This window comes from Arthrobotrys flagrans (genome assembly GCF_004000055.1).
Source record: "Arthrobotrys flagrans strain CBS H-5679 chromosome Unknown unitig_3, whole genome shotgun sequence".
Classification (NCBI taxonomy): domain Eukaryota; kingdom Fungi; phylum Ascomycota; class Orbiliomycetes; order Orbiliales; family Orbiliaceae; genus Arthrobotrys; species Arthrobotrys flagrans.
Window position 1 is genome coordinate 3629518 of NW_027137547.1, and position 19834 is coordinate 3649351.

The following is a 19834-nucleotide window of genomic DNA, read 5'->3' on the forward strand; positions in this document are numbered from 1 at the left end:
GTTCTTAGCCGAGCAAAGAATACCATGCTAAGATGTACGGTTATTCTGTGTAGGCTTCCTCCTCTTCTTCTAGAGCATGATTGTGGAAACAATCAAGTTCCCTGGCAGGATGGCTGCATCAAAGTCCTGCGAGACGATCCCGCTGCTACGAGCTCTTGCATAAGCTCTGAGGTCCAATGCTATCATAAAACATTGAGCCCGCCCTCGAGTATACCCATAAACCGTTACACGCTATTTCCCGTTTTTCTGTGTCGATTGGCAAGGAAAAGAGTAAACCCTTCCCGGCTTGGGCTGATGAGATCTTTCTTCACATTTTACTACACTATCTTTCCTACTTAGCGGTTTTTTTCTTTCATTCGGTATTCAATTGAAAATATTTCCGCCCTAGGCCTGTGCCATCAACAAAGCTATACCGGTTAGCAAATACATACTTGCATTGTATTGGCTGTCGATAATATTCACCTATCGATACCAGACCAAACCCTGAGCCCTGGAAAGCAGCCCTGGTTCTCACGATTCGGTTAGAGCAGCCACCTGGGGGGAATATATTAGTTCCGATCCATTAATGAGACGCAACCTTTGCTTGCCACTGGACCAAGTGCTCGAGCATTCTAGCTCTCCATTTTTTGTGGCAGGCTTCCCCAAACCTTATACTACTATACTATCCTAAAAATCGCTCGGACGGCTCAGAGCCCGCATCTCCAAGGTTTAGCTCCCTCATCCCGCAGAGGTGGTCCACCTTTCCATTCAACGCCTTCGCTTGTTGACAGCAAGCCACTTACATTAGGCCAAATTCGTTCCTGGCCTACAGTGCGACTGCTATTCCTATTATTGTTCCCCGTCAGACGACTAAGTCCTGTCGATCTAAGTATGGGATATTTCCCTTAACGACTTTTCTTCACTTGTTCGTCACACACATACAAAACCCCAATTCTTATTCTGTTCGACCGGCTGCAAGTATGCCTAACTCTCGTTTAAAAACAAACCATATACTCGATCTAGAACCCTTCACTGACAGGTTCACATTCAATATGGCAGAAGTATCTCTACTTTTTTTTGAGACTGTTGTCTTTTCAACCCTGTCTGATTTCCAAACCTTTTCCTGAAGATTCTTCGACAGAATCTCTCGCCCTAAAATTTGTAAGTCGCCCCTCTCTTAAACGTGCATGAGTGTATACATACGGATCTGTCTGCGGGAAGGCTGGTATATTTAAAACATACAAGGAGAAGCGAATAATCTTGCTTTTTACCGATATATGTGGCAGCCACCCCTTTGCTTCCGTTCCTCTGACTCTCTCTCTCTCACTCTCTCACCCCTCCCCCCAAGGATTAGGCAGTCTATGTCAAAGGTACCTAAGCTATGCACATTATGCTAATATTCAGTTACGTGAATTAACTATAAAGATACACCTTTCCCCGAGCGTCAGAGAGAGATATATTCTTCCCAATGGGAGATGCGCACCCTCGGAGTCACCAGCGCAGTCTGATCGTTAGCTCGACTTTAGCAACCGATATCAAACATAATATAGAGGACCAAGAACCCTCGGCCGGACTCAATCCTATTAGCCCCATAACTTCAAACTCTATCACTACGACCTCTGCCAATTCTCCAACAATGTACGGTCCAACGATTGCCATGCTTCCTCAAGCTCATCAGTATCATCAGTCCCATATGCCTTATGTAGCGCAGGCGGCTCAACCACGATACCCTCAAGTGCCAATGCAAGCATCTCCTCCCCACCAGCCTTTTAATATGCAAGGGCTACAGGCTTCTTTGCAATCATATCAACTTCAAGGCCATCAACATGGTCAGCAAATCCGTTATGCGCCTCCATCCGTTCAGTATAATGTCTCCCCGACACCCGTGCAAATTCCCACAATAGCAACACAAGCCGGGCCTATGCACAGCATTCCACATTATCCGCGGGCGGCTGGTTATTATGATCCATATGGCCAGAGCCCGTCGAGTGCTTCTCATAATATCCCAGTCGCTGGGTACAATCCAACATTCTCAGCTCCTCAACCGACAAGCGCCGAGGCACCAGTTCAATACCCACAATGGCCTCAAGGAAGCATGCCCTTCATTTATCTCCCACAGTATGGACAACAGACCGGAATGATTCCCCCTCCCGTGGCCCCATTAGACTATGGTTACGGTCAGCCCCAACCTGGGTATATACCTAGAAGAAGAAGTGCCCCTCATATGGGACAAACAGCGCATGAGTTCCAGTTCGCATCACAGACTCAGTCCTTCGACCCAACTGCGCTAGGGCAACGACAAGGCCCGGTACCAAGGCATATCACGCAATCTACTAGTCGGCAGAGGAGAGGATCTCCTGTGTCGTACAACAACAGCCGTATTGCTCCTGGCCTTTCACAGTCCTTATCGGCATGTAGTAGCTCAAGTCTTGGAAGCAGATCGTCTCTCTCGACCCTACATCCAGTTCTACTAAGGGGGCCACCTAGAAAGCCTAGGCAGTCTGGTCACGCTCTTTGGGTTGGAAATCTACCACCCGGGACGACGGTGACAGCTTTGAAGGATTATTTTGCTACAACTCAGATCGAAAGCGTGTTTCTTATCTCAAAAAGCAACTGTGCTTTCGTGAATTATAAGACCGAGGCGGCCTGCAACGAAGCTATGCAAAAGTTTCATGACTCCCGATTCCAAGGTGTTAGGTTGGTCTGTCGCTTGCGACGAAACTCGTCGCCTGGAGATATAGAAACGGATGGCAACGTTGAAATATCTATCCCCGCTCCTATTCGGGAGTTATCCGATTCACTAAGTGAAGTCGAGCCCGAGGCTGTGTCTGAAGTCGACACTTCCTCAAAGCCCACCGAAGCAACGACGAAAAGGGGGAAAGACCGCTACTTCATCGTCAAGAGCCTTACGCTCGAAGATTTGGATACTAGTGTATCTAATGGAATTTGGGCAACGCAAACCCACAACGAAGTTGCTTTAAATGAAGCATATCTGGTATGTAAATTAACGCCGGAGATTGTTGTATTTTGCAACATATTCTAACTATAATTTAGGCGGCTGAGAACGTCTTCCTTATCTTCTCAGCAAACAAGTCCGGAGAATACTATGGATATGCCCGCATGGTTTCTGAAATATCTGACGAAGTTGCTTCCAAGATCGAATGGGCGCCAATGACACAAAACATTGACGAGACTGCTTTGCCAAAAGCGATTTATACTCCACCGACAGCTACTGCACCACGAGGACGGATTATCGATGACTCAAGTCGTGGTACTATTTTCTGGGAAGTTATCGAAGACAGCGATTCCGAAGACGAATTTGCCCCCGTTGAAGGAACCACTATCAGCAAGGCCTGGGGTAAACCATTCAGAGTCGAATGGGTCTCCACATCAAAAGTTCCTTTTTACAGAACTCGAGGTCTCCGCAATCCATATAACGTCTCCAGAGAAGTTAAAATCGCTAGAGACGGTACAGAACTAGAGCCTACTGTGGGAAGAAAATTAATTCAGATGTTTCACCGCGGTGGGGCCATACCGTTTGAATCCGACACTACAACCGCAGTAACAGAGAGTTCCGAAGTCGCTGCCGAAGTCTCACAGACTACAGAACATTAACTATTTTAAACCTGATAACACCGCTAATAAAAGTGCAAGTGCATTTCTTAGTGCTTTCTCCTGAAGTTTCATAGCCCTGCTACAAAGGAGTATTGATCTTGTCTTGTCTTATTCTTTTTACGCTATTTTCGATTCCTGTAACATATTTTATTTACTCGACGACCTTATACCATCTGACTCTAATTCTCGTTACGCTCTCTTTTGTCATCAACCAAAATGAATTATCCTTTAGCCTTGTCTTCAATTTCAATTCTCTTACTTGAAAGTTTAGCCATCCCAAATCCGTGGGCTGTATTGATCACGCTCCTATGGATCTCCTTTTTTCTTTGGTGTTTGTTGTGGGTTACCTTGCTGTTACTCCTAAAAAAGGGCTTACAAAAACTTTGGCAAGGTATGGGTAACGAGTCTGGAGGAAATTAATAGTTTTTTCTTCTTTTTTGTCCTTTTGGCTATTACTCAATCTTTCGTCTTGCCTCGTCTGGAGGTCGCTTGCCTTGTTTTATGCAGAATGCAATATTGTAAAGCACCAAATCTGTCTTAGTAGGCGGGATTTTTCAAGCTAGCCGTTGGATAGTTATAGGTCTTCAAAATTTGGTGTTTCTATTCGTTTAGCATTAATTCAATGTATTATTTCATAGGATCCCATCAACCAGTGGGAGGATGCTTTAATTCTGCAGAACGGTCGGGATCGGCAGGATGTTACGCTTAAACTTACCTCCTAAATCCAAATGGTCAACCCTACCGTTGGCTAAGGAGGGATACTTAGCAATGACAATTATCATTTATCATCTTGTTTGCAGATTCAGCACGGGTACAGAAAAAGATTTTGTCAGCATAAGACGGCCAGCGTGCATACATACCCAAGTTCACGCAGATGCGCTTTTACTCTCATGCAGCTTGTGGAAATACCATACCGACAGACCAGTGGTTATAGATACGACTTCGTCACCATTTAGGAAAGGCTGAAATGCTCCTAGAATTATCTTCAGCTGTCTGCTATGCGAGGTGTGATTCTGGATGAGAAGGCGCTAATGACCGCGGTGGTTGCTTACGAATAACGAATCCAAGTGTCATGAACCACTTCGGTACTTCCCAATCCACCCTTCGATACCGAAGGTTAATACTTTTCCATCAAGGGTTTAAGACATAACCTTAAGAATGCTGTGTAAGGGTTTCTGCTCCGCTGGTATACCCAATCAACGGACTTACGAACCTTCAACCTTCCACCCCCATGTCTTTCTTTCCCAAAGAGGGTTTGCTAAACACTTGGACGTACGTCCGCCGAGGTGGCATATGCGAGTTGCCTGGCCTCCATTCCTGTTTAAGGTATGTGACTATTCCTTCTGTATGTTTCGGCAAGGCGGACAAAAGGATAATGATCTGTCTTCCCCTGCTTTTCTCGTCTTCATGGGTGGGTTTTCAAAGAGTACCCATGGTGAAATAGCAGGCAGGACGATATTCATCATTTCATCAAGCATAAGGGCCTCTTCTGCCAACAAATAGAAAGCACTAACCCCCTTAGTTTGTCATAATGGTGCGAGAATGTTGGTTGAGGATGCCATACCCTAATTCAAGGACCTGACAGTAGAGCGAGAATGCTGCCGCTTTTTGCCACTCAACTGAAAAGGGAAGTGGGCCCGCCGCTTTAAACGGTCCGTTTTAACGTGAATTCGATATCAGACAGAGTAATACTATAGAATATTGGGAAATTGTAAAGTTGCAAATGAGATAGATTACTTGATGGGTTTTTCGATCGAGGTCTTAGGACCTCATGGCAAGAAACTAGAGACAAGATCTGATTGGAGTCTACTCAAGAGGAAGCATATACATGGACACTCCTAAGAATGCCTTTAGTCTCGAAAGGAAAGGCCATGCAGTCTAGTCGATTTAGAGGGTAGAGATTGATAGGTCAGCAGGCGCTAGCCCCGCGGCCTCCCGAAATATCGGGTATCGAAGACATGTATGAAAACTGCCCGGCTCCTCCTAAAAGAGAAATGCACTTCGTAAAGAGATCTAAACGGGACATCTACTTGAAATCGATCTCTATAAGTTGCCAATATCGTAACAATTAAATGTAATTGAAAGAATGGCAATTGCCGCCTCGAATTTTGGGAGGCGAAGCCACCTGATGCAGCATTGGGCACTAGTTGATAAGATATGGATAATCAAATATCGGGCTCAAGAGCAAAAAGTATTTCTGCATTCCATCCGGAGATAGCGCTAAAATAGTAGTCTCCACCGCATAATGTTTCATATTCTATTGATCCAAGAGGCACATATGTCGACGTTTTTTCTAACATGCGGACATTAACATTGTGTTGGGTCCGTTTTGCCACCAGGCCCTTGAGCGACCCACCCGAGATGTATTATCCTGTCAGTTACCTCTTGCGAAGTCGCAGATTTGTCAATTATTGGAGATACTGTGACTTTTATAAGTTGGATGTCCGCTAGCTGAGAACTGCATTGGGGTTTCTTTGCCCCCAAAACTGGGTTTGGGTTTACCAGGGTGCTGTGGCTGTGCTGTGCTATATAGCTACCGGGGGCCATTGTTACACCGGGCGTGTTGGGACATATTCCAACTCTAGATCCCAGAGTGCAGCAACCAAAAGTTTTCCCCGGCACTGTGGCACTTTGGCTCGCCTCGAATTCAGTGGCTAAAGGGCTCCCGGCCCCTCTCTCTTCTGAAGAATCTCGCGCTATTATCCTAATTAAACCACAAGGCACCATCTGCAAACTTCCACAAACATGGTTATATGGTCGCGATCAGCATCTATTATATGATAAGTCCGCGATTTGATGCCTCGAATTCGGGTGCCAATGCTTAATTTTCAACTCTTGTACTCTATACCCTTGAAGATCGTCAAACAATGTGGCCGACTTTAATTTTTTAATCAGTCGCTAATCATGCATGCATGTCTCCTTACTTCGGTTGGTCTGATACTGCTAGCCTCGAGACCAGTGATACTGCATGGCGTTGAAAAGATAATTATGTCAGGAAAACGAATCCGGTGGCCGTTCAGTAAGGAGACGGGGAATTACGTCCGCAAGATAAGGGGGGGTTAAAACCTTAGCAAGCTACCCGGAATTTTTCACGGTCGATTTCATTATCACTAAACCTTCAAAGCCTAGCCCTTGCTTTGTAAAGCTTTGTGGCATAGCATTCCTAACTTTCCCATGTCCCGTGATGTGATATGTCTGCGTCGAGAGTTGATGGAGTTCTCATAAATATTATGCCTTATGCTACAATGAGGAATGCTGATTCTGCAGCCGGTGGAGTATGATAACTGTCACGATTTATTCTTCAACATATTTATGTTCGGTCGTCAAAATGGTTATAGTGGCTCTTCATATACCGGATAACTCGCATATAGGGAGGGAAAGTTTCCAGGCCCAGATAGCAGATGGGAGTTGTCTTCCGGCTGGCACTACACCGGCGTACGCATCGGAATTCATTACCCGTTGAGGGCCCCTTGGGCTTTGTTATAGACTTCAAAGTCTCCTGGCCTCAAGATCTCTAGAATAGTGCCTGGGAGTTTCGTGTTAGCCTAGTTTGAAGTTCTCCTCAAACCTCCCGTATTGGCAGTTAATAGGGCCCAAGTTTAGCACAATTTGGACTTATTAAGTCAACAGCTAATGTTCCGGCCTTAATTCCATAAATCTCTTACAGGATTGAGTGACTTTGGATCATGATAGCTTCCTCGGACATCTAGTTGTGTTTGAATTTCTAGTTGACAGAAGAAAGCCAAACTGACTAGTAACAGATATCCTAGAAGCGAAGAGCCAAAATACTAAAAGAATTCCCTTCAGTAATTATCTAACAGTACTGTAAAGATGACTAGGGCTTGACACAAATCGACAATAGTAGATGAGGGGTGGCGAATGAGGCTAGTGGCTTGTCCCGCCACAGAGCAATATCTAGATATTAGCATTGAATTTCGAAACTTTTAACATATACGACCTCCTACTGCCTGGAAAACATCTAGCACCGTTTCAAGATTAGTTTTCCATTACCTGGTCAATCGATAGGTTACACGAATCCCAAGACAGCCTCAAAAAACCTGACAACTTTCGGCTCCCCTTCGAATGTTTTGTGGAGCAATGCTGATCCCTACCGAAACAACCAATTCGCTAGCGACCTTAAAAAGAAGAGCGAACGCCTCCCAAACGCCGCAAAAACGAGGCTTAAAAATCTGCTTTTCCATTACCACTATTTCATCTTCCTAAAAACTACCATTAAATCGTTGAATACTGCTTCAAAAACACTTGCTCAAAGTCGCAATCGGGTTGCGCATGCGCTTCTTTCGCCCCAAGGAATGTCGTCTGGCTCGGTTACACAAAGGCCACCCGGAATCAGCTTTTGTTTTTTGGGGGAGGCATTTATTTTTAAATTTTTTTTTTTTTAAACGTACAAGTGCGGCGGGAAAAGCGGCACTGGCATGCAGATCTCCACACACTCTTTTCTCTTCCCGCCAAACCGCATTCTTACGTGCGTGACGTTTTATCCTCGTAAAAGGTTATAGGGTATTCGTATGTTTCTTTTTGACCGAGGCGGATAGCGGATCTCGTGTCTTTGGGCATGTCATGCATGATTTCTGCCCTGATGGAGCTAGACTATAGCGGGTGAGTGCTTTTGTTAGCAAGTGTGGTGAGACCCTCTGAGTCTCAACTAACTCCAGTTGGCTATATCCTTGTGACGTTCCGACTAGATACATTGCACTAGACTATCAAGTGGGTCCTTTAGGGATATCGACATCTCTTGGTCCTTCCACATATATCTGAAGCAAGGCATGGGAAACCATAATCCTCGAAATAACATACCGCCCACCTGGTTTGGTTGGCTTGGCATAGACGTACCTCGGAACCAGGATCCGAGTGTCAGCAACACATTTTCTTCCAAAATGCAACGTATCCACAATTCTAGAATTCTACAAAAGTTGAGGAGTCGAGTGATGACAGGATCAAAGAGTATAAAATTTCGAAACCACTAGCCTTTTTTACATGATATATAAGTACCCCCAATATTATTTAAAAATTATCAACTATTATTACTTTTTTATATGTACATATCTTACGTAAACCCCAAATGAAAAAAGAAATAAAACCCAAAAGGGAAACCATCAGAAAAATCACAAGGAAGCCCGAAAGGAAAACCATGAGAAAATGCAATAGAAACCCCAATTTAAAAAAAAAGAAAACATTGGAAAAATCAATAGAAAACTCAAAAGGAAAGCGATCAGAAAAACCAATAGAAAAGGAAAAGATACAACAACGAGGTGTTGTAAAGAGTACCTTGGTATAGGTGATTGGTACTCGCCACCGTCCAGCTTGCCAGACTGAATCACCATAGTCAGTGTAGGATATCGATGCCTGGCGCAGTAACGGACTTCGTTGACGCAGACGATCTATAGCTAGTGCATGATAGCGACGCAGTAACGTACGAGTCTCGTTGACGTCTGGACGATCTATACCCCTGGCATTCCCTGACATGCATCATCATGACACCGAGTCCGAACGGTAAGCCAAAATAAAACAAACGCAAGGATATCCAATACAAGAGCGGAAAGAAATCAGCAATACAAGTTCGAATGACCATAATGTTTAGTGAGGGTTGCCCCAAAATATAAAAACCGGCCATATAATCCCGATGAGAAAATTCTTGGTCGAATCGCCTCGCTGGGCCAAGAGTTCCCAAAAACGCTGCATGAATATGCGTATATATCATTAGACAATAACAAAAAAGGCATCGCGCGCGCATGAAAAAATTCAACTAACAGCAGACGGGGTTGGTGGGTTGGCTCCTGCGTAGCCCGCCCGTCGGGTGGGGTTGGGGGCATATGTACCCATGAATCTTTATCTAGGGTTATCTGTCTTGAAGTAATATTACATATACCAACTAGCATTGGGTGTTCTGTACTGCCTCATTGAGCGGTTGAACTGGTGCATTGGTTCCGTTGGAAGCTGGATGTTGGCAAGAGTGACGCGAGGGAATCCCATCTCGCCAGGTTCGTGAGCTATTAGGTGTAAGCTGACACTTCTCAAATAGTCACGAAGCCCGGCTGGTATAAGCCTTGCACGGTTAAACCTCTCATCACTCTTAGCACTAACAACTATTTTATAGTCAGCATCAGCCCCGATACAGTATTAATTCTAACTTAGTAGGCAAATTTTTACTCACTGTGTCCGATGATGATAGATTGTTCGCCTGGCTGGACATGTAAATATTTAATGGCGATGAGCCCACCAAAGAATCCTTTCCATACCGAGCAGTCCACCATCAATTCAGTCCGGACAGGGTCAATATCACGGATACTGCCAATGGCAACGGATTTGAAGTGCGGCCAAAGGAGAGAGTCGTACTCAACCTATGTCAGCAAAATTTTATTATGATTAGATAACGCCAACAAAGCGGTCGAGTGCTCAAGCCAACATACCGGTACTCCATTGGTAGCAGGAATGTCAGCCATGTACTTGCGAAGATATTCGCCTAGATCCGTGTCTGGAGGGTTGTTATACCCGATGGCGAACATCTGAACTCCGCGAAGGCGGTCAAAATATTGGAACAAGGCGTCCGATTCAACAATGCAGCCGGAAGGAATCATCAAGGGTGGAGTTTGCTTGTCGAACTTGAGTGCCGGTGCAAACACCGCTAGGTCGTTTGCTTGGTTCCACTTCATGAGGTAGACATTGACATGATCATCATCCTCGCGTCGACTAGTTATATTGTGGTTGATCGTCGAAACACAAAAGCCGTAATCCTTTTTTTCCGCGATAGAACTCGGGCATTTCTTGTGTCGGTTGTTCACCACACTTTACCCACGAGCCAAAGTATATAGTTGCTATGAAATAGCCTCCTTCTACCCAGAACCCTGACTGTGAGATGCCTTCTTTTTCATTCACGAGTTTTCCGGTACCAATCATGAGGTGTCGGGTGTGGTCATTCCGCACCCACTCCAATTTAGTGAACTGACGTGACGGATCGACAAGACCTTTTGGCGATGTTTTTAAGCATGGAGCCCATACTCCCTTGTGAGCGTCAAACGAAAGCGAACCACGGGCTTCTACGGCTGGATTCCAAGGCGCGAATCCAGCGACCGGCCCCACTTGCAGATATTGTTAGATGCTATGGCCTTCAAACTCTCAAAGGAACCAATTACTTACTCTTCCCATAGATTCTGGAGATTCAGGCAGTTAGACCTGCCTAGGCGTGCCAATTTGATACCCAGGCCCCACAGAAGGGAAACCCGCCCCGGGCTGGAAATGACTTGCCCCGGGCTGGGACTGGCTTAACCCGGGCTGGGACTGGCTTAACCCAGGTGGGGTAGGAATCGATTCTGAGGAAAGGTAATTGTTACTATGCTCGCGCATGAGCATACGCAACCGTTGGTAATAATAAGGTTGGGGTTGCAGAACCCTGCTTGTCCTTCGCATGTGGTGTTCTGTATTTGACTGCATCGTCTGGAGCGCAAAATGCGGGTGGAGAGGTAGAGGAGGAGGAGGTAGTGGTGGCGTATCCCTTTTGCTTCCAAGAGTCTCTGGCCGATGGGACCAGGAATGTCCGGGTTAAGCTGAAAGAGGGGATGCCCGGTCCTACAAGCAATATTCCTTAAAAAATGCGGGGATATACTACTATATATTGGCCGGTTATAGCTGATAGATTTGGGGGAGCGGGGAGATAGATGGACTGGGCGATCGGCCTGGATCGCTGTCGACATGTACTTTCAGATCCCCACGTGCTCTACGAAGACTCTTATATATGTAGTATATATAGTATCCCCAGGGCCCGTCAGCGGGTTAACCCCAAATAACTCACACTAATTCACAGGCTGGGCCTACTTTTGGCAAATCGATACAGTAGATCCGACGGGAATGATGCGACGTTCTGTGAGATGGACGAATAATACTATATTTAAATTAGCAACCCTAGATTTCAACCCTAGCCATGTGCATCATAATAAGTAAGTATTTAATAGTATGTACATAAGGATAGAAATGGACTAAATATAGCCTCGAGGGAGTTCCTTGATATACATGCCAAAAAAGGGACATGAAGCCAAGAAACTCAAGGACCGCGCTAATTCCAGGATAACTCAGCCTGTAAAACAGTATATCTGGATTGCATTTCCGACCTCTGATAGCGTATCTTCCTTGAATGGCCCTGCTGGGACCCTTCCGTGTCTGGTTGAAACCCCGCCGTTCCTTCATGATGTTCTTACAACTTGCCCATCAAGATAGCCTGTTCCTCCTTCTTTCGCTGCTCTTGTCTTTCTGCAATTCTCCTTAGTGCCCTAACCATCTTCCTTCGTCTCTCACCACCATCGATCTTCCTGCCTCTTTTGTATTCCGTTGGCTCAATCCCATTCCTGTACCTCTCCCTCCAATCGATCAAGTACCTCCTGTCTCTAGCCGGTTCAATACCCATATCACGTAGCTGCTGGGTTGTAGTTCCCATAAGTTGTTTCCAATCTGTAAATTTCGACTCGTGCTGAATCATATTTCGACCGATTTTGGTAAGGAAAGTCTTGACATCGGGAGCGGTGGAGGAGGCCTATGTAACGGCAATTAGTATATCCGAGTCCAAGGCTGTTTCATCGCTAGATACCTCAGCCTAAGCGGCCGGCCGAGTATATGGCTAGTATAAGAGGGTATCATACAGCGGGGATAGGCCGCGGCTCTCGTGAGTGATGAAGTAACCTCGCATGATTGAACCTGGGTAGCAGGAAGTCTAATATCGCGGGCTTCTTCGCGGGGAACAACGGTCGTAGACGGTTCTAAAGACGATAAATTAGTACCCATGAACGTCCCATCTCAATTGAACCCGAATCCCATACCATTGTGTGTGTTCTCCTAGCTATATGGCTTCCTGAGGTTGTGATTTCAAGGCCCGAAGTTGCTTGAGGCTGGTCGTTTCTTGCACCCAGAATTTTCTCCAGCAGGCCGAAAACCTTCGTTGCATCCAACACAAAAGCCGGTTTCACCTATTTACGTGAGCTTCGCCGCCAAGCTCCACGTCTTCCGTCAAAATCCAACGAAATTATCGCAACTTCCGTCCTTCCCGTCGCGATGAGCGCGACAAATAGTCCTCCGACTTCAGCTACCCTTCCTAATGCGACTGCTATAAGGCGAACATTACCATTTGGTAACGGGAACGGGAACAATACTCCTCTTTCCGCCATGGTCGCCGAGAGTGGTAGTGATGTCAAGCTACCAAATGACGACTCTGATGCATCCGATAACGATGATCCTGATGACTTGAACACTCGAACCAAGAAGAAATACACTAAAGGTTCGTATATCAATCTCCTCAGTTGCATAGTCTTCAGCTATTTGCTAACACATGTATCATTTATAGACCGAAAACTCGGAGAGGGAGCCTACGCCGTCGTTAATCTCGGTCACCGCCGTGCCACCGCTACCGAGCCTGCCGTTCCAGTCGCCATTAAAAAGATAAAAGTGAACACCGAATTCCGCGATGGAATAACTATGGACGCAATCCGTGAAGTCAAGTACCTCCGTGAACTTCATCACCCAAACATCATCGCTCTTCTCGATGTCTTCTCATCCAAAAACCAAAACCTTTGTCTGGTTCTTGAATTCCTCGACAGCGATTTGGAAATGATCATCAGGGATACCTCACAAACGTTGTCGATGGGTGATATCAAAAGTTGGATGTTAATGAGCTTACGTGGGTTATGGTGGTGTCACAAGTCATTCGTTATCCATCGCGTACGCCGATTCCCCCTCCACTCTCCACCCTAAACTAAACTAACTGAACAATACTAGGATATCAAACCAAACAATTTGCTCCTCGCCGCCAATGGTGTTCTCAAACTTGCAGATTTTGGTCTCGCCCGCTCCTTCGCCGACCCTAAGCGCCACATGACACACCAAGTCATCACCCGATGGTACCGTCCTCCCGAACTCTTCTACGGTGCCAAGTTCTACTCCTCCTCAGTCGACATCTTCTCTCTGGGTCTGGTCTTCTGCGAACTCATGCTACGAGTTCCCTTTTTAGCAGGAAATACGGATTTGCACCAACTGGAGTTGATATGCCAATGGCTAGGCACACCTACCGAAGAAAACTGGCCCGGTGTCACCACTTTACCCGGTTATCATGAAGCTAGCGGGACCCCGGTTAAGGAACGAGGGACGGATTTCTTCATGAACACTTTCCTTGCAGCCGGAGAATCCGGTGTAGAGCTACTTATGAAGATGCTCCGTCTAGATCCACGAAAACGATGTTCTGCTCGAGAAGCTTTGGACTCCAAGTGGTTCTCCCAAGAACCATATCCGACTCAACCTGCCAATCTTCCAAAGAAGGGTGGCGGTAAGGGAATCGAGAAGGTTGGGAGCGACCTCAAGAGGAAAGCTGGCGAGTTATTTAACACCCCAGATGAACGTGGGAAGAAGGTAGCAAGAAAGCTAGACTTTGGAGGCGGGGGGTAGAAACCTCCATTAATCCAACTACCTATCCAACCACTCATCCACCAAAAACCACCCATCCAACCAAAAACAACCATCCACCAAAACCTCCCATCAAACTAAAAGCACCCGTCAAAAAAGAAGAAGCATTCATCAAACAACCAAAAAAGCATATATCATCACCAAGTTCCGAGTCTTCAGATTACGATGAAGACATAATAGATCGAGGCTGGTGGATAGGGGAAAACCCCGTCATTACAAGAAAGAAAAAACATAGCGCTGTAGTTGCACCGGTTCCCGAGGAAATTGAAAATGCTCCTAACGAGGAAATGGGTTCTAGCGATGATGAAGAAATGGAGTATACCAACGATGAAGAAACAGAAAACGAGGATAACGAAGAAGTGGAACCTAAGAACGTCGATAAACCACAAGCTGGCAGTAAAACAAACCCCCCCCCTCCTCCGACGAGGAATACAAGGGAGCTCTAGAACTACTCAGAGATCTATTCACAGGTATTAACGGTCAAAGGCTACAAAACCTGCTGAAATCTAAGCGGGTTAAAACCCTTATAAAGGGTCACCGCTATGAAAAACATTTCGAGAATCTCATTCGCGTATATTACACGAATCCCGATTCTAACCCTAATCATGTCAAGTAGGAAGGATATTTTCCTTGCATGGCATACCGTTGATGGGAATTTTTGCACATTAGATTTCTTTTTTGATTTTGGATGAAAGTACTCGTATTGCGAATGGCGTTTCTTTCATTTTTATAAAGGAAGCTGGATTGTTAATGCATTAATGAGGGATGACGAATACAATACATATCATTTTTCTGAAAAGATCCTCGACCTCTCTAGATCATACCTACTGACCATACACACCGTGGGGAAACTGAGAGTTTTCTGGGACGGAAAGCCCGCCTTAAAACAGCCTTCGAAGCAATCAAGACGCCCTAAGGGCTTTATAAAGCGTCTTGATGTTTCAAACCGATCCCAAATTAAAGCTCTTCAAAACCCCGTACGGCAAGTAGTCGAATATAGTTAGGGTTTCAAGCCTGCCACGTACGGTATGTAGCTCTAGGTCTTTAACCCCCATCCATATATAAACCAAATCTACGGTGCGTGCGGTCTATTCTCGTGCCGATCGGATAGACACCGATGTCACGACATCATCTACTGAATTCACGAGAGCACACGAGCTAGATCAAGATCAAATGCAGCGCTGGTGGAAAAAAAAAAAAAAAAAGATCGCAAGTACACCACCATATCACCCCACAAAGGAAGGCGATCGATATCAAATGAATTTTTTGCGAAATTGAAACCGTCCGGAAAATAGAGAAACACCAGCAGGTGTCATGACACAAAAGCAAGAGAAATGGGTATATATATACATTGAATATAAATGGCGAAGGGGTAACTTGCGGCATGCACATTTACGCAGATGAAATGCAAGGACGAAAAGGAGGATATAAAAAGAAAAGAAAAAAGCAAAAGGAACGATGGGATATCGACAGACAAAAAAGAAAGGACCCAGCGAACAAACCGTGAAGCTCCGGTAATAATGATTTCTTTCCCTCTTTTTAAAACAGTAGAAGAGCAGTTAGCAGTTACAGTACAAGCTGCAAGAAAGTTGGGAGAATCGAGGGGAGGAAAAGAGAAAAATAAAAACGGTGAAGTCGAATGTCTTTTGTAGGCCATCAAAGCTAAAAAGAAGAGAGAGACAAGAAAAGGAGGGCGAGAAAATATTGTAACAATGAATAGAAACGAAACAGCACTCGATGGCTATCGCAGATCAGGAACTCCATCCCAAATGACAAAGCGGGTACAAAAGGAAGTTCGGATTAATAACGAAAGGGAGAAAAGTAGAAACAAAAAGAAGAAAAAGTGGCTAAAATCCCACTGCCGCTACATGCGTTACAAACGTGGATATAATACGGAAGGAGATACAGGAAAACCATTGTATGCTTTTCTCAACCTCATGAAAACATAATCGCATCGAGCTATAGCAGTAATTCTCACGTCCCATGCAATGTTCCCTAAACAACTAGCATGATCTGTCCCAACCACCAAGCTGCAAGAACGATGAGCACGCATAACAGGAGAGCAGATCCATTAGACATAATGCTACTGATCTCCGGGGCCGCAGCCTTCGTTGGTTCAGAGGCTAGTGTTGTTGACGAAGAAGAAGAGGGCTCAGTATCAGTCGTAAAAATCGTATCGGTGATAGTTGGAGAAGCAGTGTTTGAGCGGGCCACAAGCTCTTCCGGCATGTTCTCATCGCGAATCGACTTCGTTTCTCACGCAGTGATTGGCTTTGGCATGTCCGGTAAGCTCATGACGCTCGCTTTTTTCTTCGCCACTAAGGATTGCGACGAGACACGGACCGGCGGGACCGGAGTACGTCGCACGGATATGTTGAGTGGCTTGACTAGCAGCAATTCCTCCTCATCTTCTGGAACGGTTTGTCCGGCGATATCGTCAGAAGTATTCTTGAGCGGTGGAGACATAGGATTTGTAGAAGCTCGTCTCTTCGAACTCAAGAGGTCGTCGATGCTCTTAGTCCGAACCTTCAAGACCTTTAGATCTGCCAACTCCCGTTTCCTAGCCGAACTCCGAAGAGCCGCAACCATCCTCTCTTTATCATCAAGCTGAGCGCGGAGATTTGCAATCTCTGAATCCTTTTCTCGAAGAATAGAAGCCAACGATCCTTCTTCTCCCGTACCCGACATTCTAGGCGAGTTCGCGAGACCAAGCGATGTTCTAGATTGCGAGGCTCGGCGCGCTTGGAGGAGACGTTTCTCTAGTGTGGCAATATACCGAGACTTGTCAGCGTTATCTGCTTGGAGGGCTTTCACTTGTGCAGCTAGGGTAGCTGAGCCATCTCCATATTCGCCGGCGGAGTCATCAGACCCAGGGTCGGAGGGAAGGAACTCTGGCGGGGGTCCGATGGATGCGAATGTCGATTGTGAAAAGGTTCGGGGAACTGCTTGTGGGCCGGGTCCGGGAGCAGTCGAATATGTCGATGAACGAGCTGACAACAATGTCGAATTGTGACCGTTTCCGGTTGTAGTATTGACGCCTGAAGATTTAGAGCTCAGAATCAATCGATTAAGATGATCAATTCGCTCCTTGAGGGCAGTTCGAGCTAGCTGTATTTCGATCATTTGTTCTTCGTGACGTTGCGCTTCCTGTTCCTGCGTTTCCATCTGCGCCTTCGCCTGTAATTCCAATTGCCCTCTCAGTTCTGCAATTTCGTGCCTATATCTCTCCAAAAGAACTTTGCTTCCAGCATCCGTGACGAGCGCTTCTTCAGCTTTCTTAGCATGCGAGACAATGTTGTTTTTCGCTCTGGCCGCGAATTTAAGCGTATTCAAACTTTCCGCTTGATTCGCATCGGTACTCGAGGACATAGTACACAGGATACTGATTAAGCTGCTCCCGGACAAGGCAGGTTGGAGCAGTCGGGTGAGTTTGCTGTCTCGATAGGGTAGATGATCCTTGTCCTTCCCATCTTTTGTTTGGGAGAGTCTTGCGATGACATTTCCGAGCGTCAACAGGGATTTGTTAATATGTGCACCTTCTTGTCGACGTTCTTTGCTCTCCGCCGCTCGCTCCGAACCAGCTAAATCGATAAGGGAGAGTGTCGAGACTCGAACACCACCAATGGCGTTACCTCCCTGCTTTCCATCCAGTGGAGCGCCGCCTCCGATGATGCGCTCTCTGCTTTCCACCACAATTTGTACGACGGCGTGCGATCGCGAAGAACGGGCATTGAATTGTGTCGAGCCGGTTTTTCGCGCCAAGTCACCCCTTGCAATAACCCTGAGAAGTTGGGTAGGCGACTGAACAATTTCTTCCTTGAGTGGTGTAGCGTAGACTCCCCGCTTACTATCTTCCCGAAGCTTAATTTCTTCGACCTGCTGGCCGAAGATACCGTTCCCACTATTCAACGCCGGGGATAGCAGGTCGTGGATTTTCTCGTTGTAGATTTCGAGGTAAGAAACTCGGAGTAAAAATTCCCGGTGTGGAGTTTCCCGAATGAAGGAAAAGACGTCCGTAACGGCCAACGGGATAACACCAGGATTTTCAGAAGTTCCCTACATTCCGTTAGTAAATATATCTCGCGGCCGGAACACGTTTCCGAATGAACGGAAATGGATTAACTTGATATGTACCTGCATAGAAAATGTTTTACCAGTACCCGTCATACCGTAGGCAAACACTGTTCCGTGATAACCTTCCATAACCCGTCGAACTAGCCTTTTGCAGCACGACTCGTACACCCTAACGTTGCTATCCCTCGGTGCAAACACATTATCTAGATAGATTCCCTCGTTAGCTCTAGACGCCCCGCTACATCGTAGAATTAATTCTAAGCCATGTGAAGCCTACCCAAATAGTAATCTCCTCCTTCCTTGCCATTGTATCTTACAAGCGACTTGCCCGAGTCAATCATCCACTCCGGGCTTTCCTTCCCTGACTCTCCAGCCGGTCGAACTCTCACTGAAACCAAAACATTTCCTTTCCCACCTTCCTCGCTACCCAACGCGCTCGGGCTCCGACTTCCACTGCTCCTATCAATCATTGGAGCTTCCAGATGATGTCCCAACTGAGAAGAGGACCTGCTAAGTGGCGGTGATGGCGGCGGTACCGAGTCGTCGGGACTCAAACTAACGCCCAATCCTTCCTCCTTCTTCTTAAGGTTCGAGACATTCAACGGGAACCGTCCCTTCGGATTCAAGCTGCTCTTTCGAGGAGCTGGAGTTATCGGCGACGCTGGAATTAATGCCGATGCTCTCCTATTGCCGGCAACTCCGCTTCCACCGGGTGCGAGGGGCGAATTTGGCGTTTGTGAGTATACTCTCGACGACCCTGCAACGTTACGTTCGGACTGTGTCGACAGTCGGTTTGTTTTATCCGAGTCCTCCTTAAGGCTAGCGAATGAAGACGGTCGTTTTAACGATTTGAGGGATGCGATGGAGGAGGTTTTTCGATTTGATAATGGTGGGTTGGGGAGAGCTGATGTCGGAGCTGGCGATTTCGGAACAGATGATCGGGTGCCAGAACCCGGGCGGGGCAATGTGGTCGTTTGTGTCGCCATATTCGGTGCGATGATCTATGAATAGGGTGTATGAGACGGATCTGGGAGGGTGATCCGACGATAAGGAAGGTTTTCCTGCGAAGTTGATATTATCAGGACAGAAGACGATCGCCCCTGCCGTGCGTATAAGGTTATGGCGGTCGTTAACAAAGATTCCCCGCTCCCAGGCGGATGAAGATGTAAGACCCGTGATTCCGGCGTCGATGTGGAGATTAAAAGTTCGTTGCAAAGCAGGCAAAGACCAGTAGCGCTTCGGCGTGTAATTCAGTGCAGCGACGACATAAGGGATTTTGATATTTGTAGATCCGCACAGGGTCCTGCTGGAATGTGAATATCTATTCTAACGGGTTGGTAGGGTTCGTTAAGGTCGCTAGTACCGAGACAGTGGCAGACGTTAGCCGCTGGAGGATGGAGGAAAGAGGGAGCGATCCCGATCGTTGACAGCCAGCCAGACAGGAAAAATATCGGGGAAAGATTGGTTCTGGTGGAGACAGACGACAGGGGAAAGAAGGAAGGTCGAAACCATCAAAGTCGAAGGTTCGAAGGCAGGGAAGGCCAAAAATCGCAGGCGCAGGGCAGGGAAAACAGGAATGAATCAAACAGGCAGGGGGAAAATGCCTAGGGCAGCCTGAACTTACTGTTCAAACAAGCGAAAGTGTGGTTCGTCCTATCTGTCTGTGAGGCTTTCGCGGCAAATGAGGACTTTTTTGCTTTGACGA

The 19834-nt window shown here is 46.4% G+C and overlaps 5 protein-coding genes across 5 annotated transcripts; 2 read left to right on the top strand and 3 right to left on the bottom strand.

Moving 5' to 3' along the window:
• Positions 1-1615: 1615 nt before the first annotated feature.
• DFL_002439 (uncharacterized protein) lies at positions 1616-3594 on the top strand (the record flags this gene model as incomplete). Its single annotated transcript, XM_067631225.1, has 2 exons — positions 1616-2974; positions 3034-3594. The coding sequence occupies 2 exons, from the start codon at positions 1616-1618 to the stop codon at positions 3592-3594; spliced, it is 1920 nt and encodes a 639-aa protein (XP_067493792.1).
• A 5880-nt stretch (positions 3595-9474) lies between these two features.
• On the bottom strand, positions 9475-10268 carry DFL_002440 (uncharacterized protein; the record flags this gene model as incomplete). The annotated part of the gene is made up of 3 exons (XM_067631227.1): positions 9475-9701; positions 9770-9956; positions 10026-10268. The coding sequence occupies 3 exons, from the start codon at positions 10266-10268 to the stop codon at positions 9475-9477; spliced, it is 657 nt and encodes a 218-aa protein (XP_067493793.1).
• Positions 10269-11803: 1535 nt separating this feature from the next.
• Positions 11804-12425, bottom strand: DFL_002441 (mitochondrial 37S ribosomal protein mS41; the record flags this gene model as incomplete). The annotated part of the gene is made up of 3 exons (XM_067631228.1): positions 11804-12139; positions 12246-12362; positions 12423-12425. 3 exons carry the CDS (start codon positions 12423-12425, stop codon positions 11804-11806), a joined length of 456 nt encoding a protein of 151 aa, XP_067493794.1.
• A 229-nt stretch (positions 12426-12654) lies between these two features.
• On the top strand, positions 12655-14501 carry DFL_002442 (uncharacterized protein; the record flags this gene model as incomplete). The annotated part of the gene is made up of 4 exons (XM_067631229.1): positions 12655-12877; positions 12944-13317; positions 13375-13990; positions 14254-14501. The coding sequence occupies 4 exons, from the start codon at positions 12655-12657 to the stop codon at positions 14499-14501; spliced, it is 1461 nt and encodes a 486-aa protein (XP_067493795.1).
• Positions 14502-16311: 1810 nt separating this feature from the next.
• DFL_002443 (uncharacterized protein) lies at positions 16312-19115 on the bottom strand (the record flags this gene model as incomplete). The annotated part of the gene is made up of 3 exons (XM_067631230.1): positions 16312-18111; positions 18190-18332; positions 18407-19115. 3 exons carry the CDS (start codon positions 19113-19115, stop codon positions 16312-16314), a joined length of 2652 nt encoding a protein of 883 aa, XP_067493796.1.
• Between the last annotated feature and the right edge of the window lie 719 nt (positions 19116-19834).